General features: G+C 35.1%; 1 protein-coding gene across 1 annotated transcript; it reads left to right on the top strand.

Annotated features, from left to right (window-relative positions):
- The first annotated feature begins 1,354 nt into the window (after window positions 1–1,354).
- LOC104103288 (arabinogalactan protein 14) lies at window positions 1,355–1,922 on the top strand. Its single transcript, XM_009611188.4, has one exon. The coding sequence runs from the start codon at window positions 1,466–1,468 to the stop codon at window positions 1,646–1,648; it is 183 nt and encodes a 60-aa protein (XP_009609483.1). The 5' UTR covers window positions 1,355–1,465; the 3' UTR covers window positions 1,649–1,922.
- The last annotated feature ends 9,108 nt before the right edge of the window (window positions 1,923–11,030 follow it).

Genomic DNA, 11,030 nt, shown 5'->3' with positions numbered 1-11,030 from the left:
ATTATAATTTAATTTAGACAAGAGAGGTTGTTATGATGGTAAGCAACCTTCATTTCCAATCAAAATGTTGTGAGTTTGAGTCACCCAAGAGCAAGGTGGGGAGTTCTTGGAGGGAAGGATGTCGATGGTCTATTAGAAACAGCCTCTCTACCTCAGGGTAGAGGTAAGGTTTGCGTACACACTATCCTCCCCAAACCCCACTAATGAAATTATCAACTTCCGTAGAATTTCCCTCATTTTAAATCCAAAATATATCGTTCTGGATTACAGATATTGGCAGCTTTACTCATACTTATTTGATATAATAATTCACAAATCATTAACTTAAAATACGTGCATAACGATTGTGATTGTTACTGAATTAAGTAATTACTCATCCATTTATTAAGATATTTAAATGTTTATTGATCCTCTTGCTAAATGTTCATTAAGACCATTAAACTCAAAGCTGTATGACAGAAGGCAACCTTCTATTTTGACAATAAGCAATTAATTTCTTTGCTAAACTTTGTTCTACCATTCATAGAACAACAATAAAGATGACAATTTTTTTTACCAAAATTAAACATATAAATCACACTAATATGGGTCTAATCATAAGAAGATTTTACTTAACTTTGATGAAGGTGAAGTGTTTTGATTTGTCTACTCATTTTTTCACCTTAAGAAACATTTCTAAATGAGAATGTACAACACATAACGGACACTAATTAAGTTGAAACATTTCTATGTGATTTTAACTTAATCACATTAAGTTAAAATGCATTTCATAACATAACAAAATTCTTTCTTGACACTTGAGATATATAATAACCGTATTAATACCAACAAAAAAAAAAGGTCACTCATTGTGCAATTATTTTAGGCAATAAAAATCAAATCGCGTAGTACAACGTCCAAAGCATCATATTTTATGTTAGACACTTCTTTTATAATCTTTTTTATTTTTAAAAGAAAAATATTTATATATGTTAATTACTATCTGGTAACCCATTGTAGTTGATAAAAAACACAATATAAGAATTGTGCTAGTATGAATATAATCCTTCTACCCTTAATCTGAAGTCTCGAATTCAATTTTTGGTATGAAAAAAGTCTGATAGAAAACGCTTTTCTTAACGGACAAAACATGAATCCAAATTAGTCAAGACTCCGATAGTGAAAACCCCAAAAGAATATTAATTTGATTTTCTTTTATTCTATACTCACCACCACATGAGAGAGAAATGAAAAAGAGAAAAAAATAAAAAGGATAAGAAAAATAATCATCTCGGGCAGCTAACCTGCCCGAAGTTACTGTTCACTCCCTCAGCTACCCTCTGCACCTATATATAAACCTCACTAATCTCTGAGTCCCATAACTTCCTACACTGTCTCTACAAATTCTCTTGAGTAATTCCTTTGTTTAAACATTTCACCATTTTCCTTTCAATTTCTGATACTATTTTCATATCCTCATACAAAAATGGAGGCAATGAAGATGAAGCTGTTCGTTGTTGCGGTCATGATGATGATTGTGACCATCTCCGCCGTGAAGGGAGTCGCCGCCGCTGATGCTCCGGCACCTGCTCCAGCTTCCGACGCATCCATTTTCGTCCCCACCTTCTTCGCTTCCTTAATTGCCCTTGCATTTGCTCTTCTCTTTTGAGCTATTTGTTTGGATTTTATGAGCATGTTTTGGTAATTACTATTTGTGAGTTTTGGGGGTTTTGTGGATTTGGGGTTCTTGCTTTGTGACTTTTGACGAATCTTCGTTAATCTATTTATTTATTTATTTCTGAATGTTAGTCATATGTATTTCTGGGTAATATAATGGGAAATTAGGGAATAACCCATAAATATCTTGACTCTGGTCTTGAGTCTGGTGTTAACTTTTATGTAAGCATTTTCTATTTTTATAATTCTATATTTTGGTTTGTGCATTTAGTATACTTGATGTTTTTTATATGCTGGTAAATGTACTTTAAAAAAAAAGCTTTATGATATTCCACAATATTTTATGTTATGATTGTAGTAGTTTTGATAAGTACTTATCTTTATCAAAACTCTTTCCGCAAAAGAAAAGATAGAACATTCTTTAATTTAGTTATCTAAATGAACTCTCCTTTATGAATTTCATCAAATGAACGCTCTAATTTGAATGATTTTAGAGGGAAGTTATCAGCATTAGTTTATACATAACTTTCATATTAAGATTAGCACCATTAATGATATCAGCCAAATATTAGTTACACAACATTGACTGTCAACTACAAATTGGTTAAAATTGAAACCATATTGGTTGAAAATCATACCATTAGTGATATCAGCCAAATATTAGTTACACAAAATTGACTGTCAACTACAAATTGATTAAAATTGAAACCATATTGGTTGAAAATCATAATGCTGATAATTGAAGAGACAATTTGAATACAATATGAGTTAGGAATAGTATATGATGTTCAAAAACATTTACCAAAAAACGGACATGATTTAGAAGCACTCCCAAAGAAAACACTAACACTAGAGAGAACGAGTATTTAATGGCACGGAAGCTTCAAATTAGTCAAATGCAGTAACCGTTTCTATGGGGCATGAAAAAAGTTTGCCTTTGCGTACAAGTTGGTTAAAACGGTGGCGGAGTCAAAAAATTTATAAGAAAAATTAAAATAAACACATAAGAAAGTTAAAGAAATTTAACATATATTTTATATATATATATATATATATATATATATATAAATCATTTCATTTTTCAAAATGGATTTAACGTGGATAAATTGTACATCATTTAATGTAGTTTCACTGTGTGATCATTTAGTTGTCAGATTTCAATCCTATCGTCCTGTCGATTTCCTAACTTCATATTCTTTACTATTTACGGACACATCTCATTTCTAAAAATAAAATTAAAACAAGAAAAAGAAAGAAAGTGTACAACAATGAAGTACTTAAAAGAAAATTTCTGAAGTAGGGATCGCTACGTTGCTTATATTCTTAAATGGTTGAGTAAATAATAAATTAAGATAAGAAAAAAAAAGTTGAAGTGAGTGTTGAATTGACGCCACAAAGTTATATGTACTTTGTTGTATAACAGCCATTGGAGACCATTCTCTTGACATCAATTGATGTGTGACTCTTCAATTGCACGTGTACTACAATTTATGCTCTTGTGGAAAGTTCAATGATGATAACTCATCTCATAAATATAATGCTATTAAAATTTAGAAGCATTACCTATTTTCTTGATACAGTAACTTTGATAAGTCTCTCACAGTAGAAAGGAGGTCTCTCTTGCAATATTTTTCTTCGTATAAGGAATATATTTTAATTTCGTAATTTTGTGTAAAAACTAGAGTTTAGTTAGATTTCTCTAGTAAACGAGCCTTAATATTTGTCATTCAACTGATGGTGTGTCTTTCACTCGCAGTTAATTTATCAGGACCGAAAATATTTCAAGAAATTTCAACCGAGTGTTACTGTCACAGGTTATTTTCTGATCTGTGTATTCAGACCAAAATCCGAAACAAAATTGTTTATTTTATTAAATATTTGTACTTTCCAAAACCCAAGATATCCAAAGTTCAATAAGTACCATATTAGGTCATATATTATAAACTCTCGCTTAGTGAGAATCCACTAGCTTTATTACCAAAACAAAAGAGAATCCACTAACTTAAACTACCACATGAATCCAGCTTCAAAGAAGATACTCTCTTAATCAGTGGAGTAATTTCTTGATTAAATATTTAATTATATTTAAGTAAGAGGGTTGGACACCTAATAAGCATATTTAATAGTAATAAAATAAGAGTTTCGGTTATATAGATTGTCATGTCATGTTTACCTTCTGTACCAAGTAGTAACTTGTTAGTATTCTCAAGATTGCAAATTTAACTTTAAAAAAGGTTAACTTGTAAATATTCACTAGATACCTGATAATATAAAAAATTATTTTATACTCAATGTATATATAACTTAAACCCATAAATTAAATAACATAACATGAGTATGTACTTTTTCATATGGGGTTCACATGGGGTGGATAGTGGAAATTACCTAAGCATATACATCATACTTCAACTCATCATCATCATCAACATGCATCTGCAAAATTTGGTCGGCTAGTTTGGGACCTCTTATTAGTTATTATATATATATATATATATATATATATATATATATATATATATATATATATATATATATATATATATATATCAATCAATGCCTTCTCTTAATTTTGTTTTAGGGCTTCGTATATTACTTTTAAGTTATATATATTGTTAGCGTAAAGACTTTTATATTATTAGATCATCTTTACTTGTTATATTATGGGTAATTTATCATATTTTTAAGATTATAAATCTCACATTTTAAGGAAACTTATCTGTAAATACTTTTGGTGTCACGACCCAAAATCTAACTAGTCGTGATGGCACATAATCCAACCCGCTAGGTAAGCCAAATAACAGTCAACACAGTTCCAACAACGATAATAAGAGTCAAGAAGTGAAATAACTAAATTTAATACAATAACCCAAGGACTAATAGTACGAGTCATGAGTCACTAAGACTTAGATTTATAAAGTTGGTATGAAATAAATACAACATCTATTTGAAATATACATAACAGATTAAAGATCTAAAACTGCCAAGAAAAAGTGGTAGTTATATCTGGAAGGCAGGTATATCTTCAATGCCAGCTATCGCCATATGTAGCAGCATCGACTCCAAGATCTGCACGCACGGTGCAGAAGAGTAGTATGAGTACAACCGACCCTATGTACTCAATAAGTATCATAACTAACCTCGACGAGTTAATAGAAGCAATAATTATAAATGATACTCGCCAATCACCTGTATAGTTCATAATTTCAACAAGTAAAGAACAGTAATATGAACAAATCATGAAATTACAGATAAGACCACCTTGGTGCACATAATTTCTTAACGTACTCAGCTCAGTCAACAATCTAGCATATAGGAGAGATATGCAAATAAATCAGATAAACAGCCAAGGAATATCGTAAGTAAAGAAGAAATGTAATAATCAAATATCAATATATTGCGGCGTGCAACCCAATCCAAATTGAAATCACATCACGACTCTTAGGCCACATCAGAATCTCAGTAACCAAACTAAACTAGTAACCAGCTCTCGGAGAGCTCACATCAACCAGAAACCCGTCGGTTCCTCACAATCTGCGTATACAACATCAAGAGAGAAACATGAGATGGTGACCTTAGGGGGATGGATCCATATCCACACGTTGCACGACCAATTCAACGTGATGCATGAACAACTCACGTACTAATAATATTAACTGCATGAACAACTCACGTGCCATAATATCAGTATCTGAATTCGCACGGATAACTCACGTGCCAATAATCACAATCTGCCTGGCGTGGTCATATGCTCAGTATCACAATCCGTCCTGCATGGTCACATGCATAACAACACAATCTGTCTGGCGTGGTCATAGGAATCTAGTCCAAATCATATGGCACAAAGGCAATTATACAAGAACACATGTATATGATCAATGAATATCAGATTTCATGCTCCTAGACTAGTATAAATGACATGCTAAAGTGTATGCATGTGCAAAGTATACTATCATGGCTCAAATTGGCAATTCCATCACGAAAATAGCAAATATCAAGTTCAATCAGGAGATTAGCCTATATATAACCTCAAAAATAGCTCAAATAGCTCACAACGGGGGAATAAGTATGATAACATCACAACACGAAGCTTAGCAATCAATTCAAGGCATAACATAGTCGAAACATTATCCCGAGCATGAATAAGTACCTCGGTGCACGCACATGGACTCAGCCCCGTACATGTGTGCCACCCATAGTACGTAGCTATCACAAATAACTCAGGCAACTAGTGCCTCAACCAGGTTTAGATAAGATACTTACCTCAAGTAAGCCAAAACAAATACCGAGCAAGCCAAACAACACTCTAGAAACGCCATCCGCGTGAATCAATCTCCGAACAGCTTGAAACAAGCCAAAAGCAACTCAAAAACATCAAATAATGTCTTAGGAAACAAACCCAAGCGATAAAGGTTATATCTTTAATCAAAAACTTAAAGTCAACCAAAAAGTCAACTCAAGCCCATACCTCGGAACACAAATTCCGACAACCCATTCGAATACGAGTCCAACCATACTAATTTACTCAAATCCGGCTCCAAATCGATGTTCAGAACCCAATTAATCACTTTAGAAAAATTTAGACAAAACCCTCCAATTTCTCTTTTGAAACCATCAATTAAATGCCAAAATCGAAGGTGAAATCATGGAATATAATCAAAAACGAGTCAAAAATACTTACACCAATCCATGTGGTCAAAATCCCCTCCAATATCGCCCAAATCCGAGCTCCTTAACTCAAAATGTGATAAAATAACTCAAAGTACGAAAATAGAGTACTTACAGATCAGCTCCAAGGACACCCTTCGCGAATGCGAAAACCATCGCGTCAGCGATGAACAAAAATATATTGCCACAAATAATACTATGTGTTCGCGACAACACCCTCGCGAACACGATGAACACCGATGCATGACCTTCGTGAATGTGTCGCCTCCTACGCAAACGCGATGAACAGGGCCCCCATCTCCCACACTGAAACGCGATCGTGAACGCACTCCTGCGAACGCGATGGTCTAACCACTCAAGTTCCGCGAACACGATACCCCGATCGCGAATGCCTAGAGAAAAAAGGCCAGCTCCAGCTTACACATCGCGATCGCACCCACAACATTGCAATCGTGAAGACCATCTGAGACATCAGAAAACTAGCAATACAAGATGAAAGGAAATGGTCCAAAATCGCTCTGAAACTTATCCGGGCGCCGTAGGACCCCGTCCGAACATACCAAAAAGTTTCAAAATATAGCACGAACCTACGCAAAGCCTCAAATCACACATAACAACATCAAAACCATGAATCGCGCCTCAAATCAAGCTTAATGAACTATTTCAAATTTCCAAATTCCAAACTTACGCCGAACATGTCTAAACAACTCGGAATCACCTCAAATTTTGTACATAAGTTCTATATGACATAATGAACCTATTCCAACTCCCCGAACACCAATCCGAACTCGATAACATCGAAGTCAACTCCTGGTCAAACCTATAAACTTTTCAAATCTTCAAACTGCCAACTTTCGCCAAACAGTGCCAAAACCTTCTAGAAGCATCCAAATGCAAATCCGCGCCCAAGTCCAAAATCACCATACAGATCTATTAGAACCATCCAAACTACGATCCGAGATCAAATATACAAAAATCAAACTTTGTTAACTCTTTCAACTAAAAGCTTCCAAACTGAGAATCATTCTTCTAAATCAATCTCGAACCACTCGAAAACCAAAACCGATGATACACGCAAGTCATAATACACTATTTGAAGCTACTCATGACCTCAAACTACTCAAAACGATCGGTCGGGTCGTTATATTCTCCCCCACTTAAACATACGTTCGTCCTAAAACGTGCCAAGAGTCATAACAAAGCCATCAAATCATTGTATAAGCTCAACATACACATACTCATGGGTGATCCCACGTTTCCCCAATCCATATAAGCCTGACAACACTACCTAACTGAACATCCTTACCTCAATCTTAGCCCATAAACCTTAGAATCAAATCTCCAATATCCAAAATCCATTACAAGACCCGATTTTCACATTTATACACTATATAAGTCTGAACAAGCCGAATAAATCCATAACCATAACCCAAGACATAATCACATGATGTACCGCATCACTCAGATACTCATAGCAATAACCTCCAATCACAATAGCTGTCCAATAACAAATTTGATACCGCTGACAAACCTCATATCAAATAAAACCTTGCTCTAAACCTTCGTACACTGCCAATGATGAAAGAAATGCGCAGAAACTCATAACCGCTAATCATATCCACAAGAACCATAACCAAAATCTAGGCTGACTAACAATATTACTCACCCAAACATTCCATAATCAAACCCGATAGCACTCATCCCAGGTACAATAATCTCATCTCATCCAACACAAGCTTCTCAACCAACATGCCACACTAGCACCACCTCAAGCCACGTACCATGCAACCCTTGCACCAAATAAGCAACAACTCAAATGTATCCAATAAGGGAAAAGAGAATCAAATGAGAGGACCGTCCCACAAGCTCAACATATAACACCACAAAGTGCAATGATATGAACCCATCTCATAAAAGAGAAACAAAACACACGAAATGAGCACAAAGTATCATATCCCAACATAACTTCGCTGCGATACGTGACCAAATCCAAATACCGGCCCACATGGAATACCTCGAGCCATGATACTCATAATCAACAACCATATGCATATCAACAACAATTACATGGAGTGTGTGATCATAACCATGAAGAAACGGATAGCACAACATACCATAAATAGTAAGATCATAACCAAAGCACAACCAACCATTCAACATCCCACCCAAGAGCCATCTCACTCCAATTCCGCCACGGGGCCCAAACAAAACCACATAATGTGTGTAAATAGTCAACAATCTCACAACCTATAGTCACACAATAGAGTAACACATGGCACATACCATACACGAATAAGATCAACTATAACCAATGACACACCTTTAAAAATAGTTGTGCTCAGTAAACAAATCCGACCCGATATAGAATACACATTGTTATTAGGTTTACTAGTGGCCTCCAAATCGATTCTGATCCTCCCGAAATAGGTAGCTAACCTTCCCAACAATCCACTGAAACATATCCATAACACATACCATTAGTTGTCTAACTCTGGCCATATCTTCATAGTGCACAACGAAGGAATAGTCCACCTCTAAAACTCCGAGTCTCTAAATCACAAGAATACAAAATCTCCATATCTGATCCCGACTTGATCAGCTTCTTAAGGACCGCAAGTGTGGTAAGGTGTCTGCATAAGCGGGCTCGCAGAAGTGAGAGCTGGTCCGTAGAAGCGATTTTTTCCTGTAGGAGCGAAAACCTCTAGGCCTTAGTTGAGGCCACACCTACGATGGATTTTCCGCAGGTGCGGAGTGGCAGAAGCGACCCAATGTCTGCAGAAGCGGAATAACTGGGCAGAAAAGAGCTGGATCGAGAGTTTTGTTCCATTTTTTATCTTTTGAGTTAGAGAGATCGGGTTTGGGCGATTTTGGAAAGGATTTTCAAGGAGTTGATCGGGGTAAGTGTTTTTGACTTGGATTGGATTCTTATTCATGACTCTATCATTGTTTTTATTATTTAATTAGTATTTTGAGTTGGAACAATTGGGGAATTTTGTGAAAACTTCCTAAACTATAAATTAAGGATTTGAAGGTCGATTTGAGGTCTTAATGGAATTGGATAGTTTTAGTATGGTTGGACTCATTATTGAATATGTGTTCGAATTTTATAAGTTTGGTCGGGTTTAGAGATGCGGTCCCGAGGTGGACTTGTTGAGTTGAATTTTTTTATTTTCCTTAAAAATTGGAACTTTATTATTTGGAATAGTTTCTTATGATTTGTATTTACGATATAAAGTTATTTTGGGCAGATTCGAGCCGTCCGAAATTGTATTTTTGCGGGAAAGGCTTACTAGTGGATTAATTAGCTTGTTTGAGGTAAGTAACTTACCTAACTTTGTGTGGAAAAACTACCCCTTAGGATTTGAGTTGTTTGTGTTATATGAGAGTCGTGTACGCAAGGTGACGTGTGGGTATGCGAGCTATATGTGATAATTGATCGGTTTGGGATATTTAGACTCTTTCCATGTCTTTAAATGAATTGTTATAACATGTTATACCGATCATTGTTAATCTACCCTTACATGTTTTATTTAATATTGTTAACACTTGTTCCATCTCTTACTTGTTATTTGTTTTTATATGCTTTAGTTTAAGTTATTGTGTGTCTTATTGTTTTGTTACTTCTTTAATTGTTGAATTACTTACTTGAAGTTGTTTCATGGAATATCTTCTTGTTGAGTTATTAGTGTTGAAGTTGTAAAAGTCGTGATCACATTGAGGGGAAGTTGTTAGCTGTTGAGATATCATTCTTGTTGAGCTATTCACTTTTAGTTTGCTATTGTTGAGATTCTTGTATATATTGTGGTTGAACCATGGGCTATTTGTTGTGAAAACATTGGTATTGTTGATTCTTTTGGAAAGGTGTGACATATGGAAACTTGTGGTACGAGTTGTTATTATGTTGTGATATTAATGCGCATGCGACGGTATAAGGATAGGGGTTAATGTGCATGTAGCAGCATAAGGTGGGATTTATGTGCGTGTTGCTAGTAAGGGAATTACTTGAAGCCATGCAGCGACATAAGGTGGGCTAAAATGTGTGTAGCTATTTCAGTAAAAATGTTTTCAAAACTATCTAAATGTAAAGCTCACACATCGGTATAAGGAAAGATTGTGATTACGATTGTTAAATGAGATTACGAAGCAGTACCTTGGTTGTGATTCTTGTTGTTATCTCTCATTTACCTCACTTGTATTTGTCCGTATAATTTTCTTGATGTTCTTATTATGTGTTTCCTTCATTGTTGCCCTTTATTACTTTAAATTTGATTGTAGCTTACCTTATTGTATTTCTTTATTGCCACTATTTTCTCGTTTTCATTATTAGACTATGTTATACTTGTTCAATTTCTTTCTTATCCTAGTAGGTGTCTTGACCTGGCCTCATCACTACTCTAATAAGATTAGGCTTGATACTTACTGGGTACCGTTGTGGTATACTCATACTGTGCTTTAGTATATTTTTGTGCAGATCCAGGTACCTCAACTCAAGCTAGGCATCAGTGAGTGGATCATACAGTTTGGAGACTTCAAGGTATACCTGCCCGATGTCCGCAGGCCTCGGAGTCACCTTATGTCTTTATTTTACTACTGTTTACTCTTTATCTAGACAGTGTTGTACTAGGGAGTTTATAGTGTACTCGTGTAAAGCTTATGACTCAGTTCTACCGGTTTTGAGAGTTTTGTTATAGATGTACTATTTTGGATTT

The sequence above is a fragment of the Nicotiana tomentosiformis genome, chromosome 1 (assembly GCF_000390325.3).
Source record: "Nicotiana tomentosiformis chromosome 1, ASM39032v3, whole genome shotgun sequence".
NCBI classification, from domain to species: domain Eukaryota; kingdom Viridiplantae; phylum Streptophyta; class Magnoliopsida; order Solanales; family Solanaceae; genus Nicotiana; species Nicotiana tomentosiformis.
This window is presented reverse-complemented; position numbering and strand designations above follow the sequence as displayed.

Bases quoted from the DNA above. Each gene is read 5' to 3' on its own strand.
- LOC104103288 (XM_009611188.4), top strand. From the start codon at position 1,466: ATGGAGGCAATGAAGATGAAGCTGTTCGTTGTTGCGGTCATGATGATG.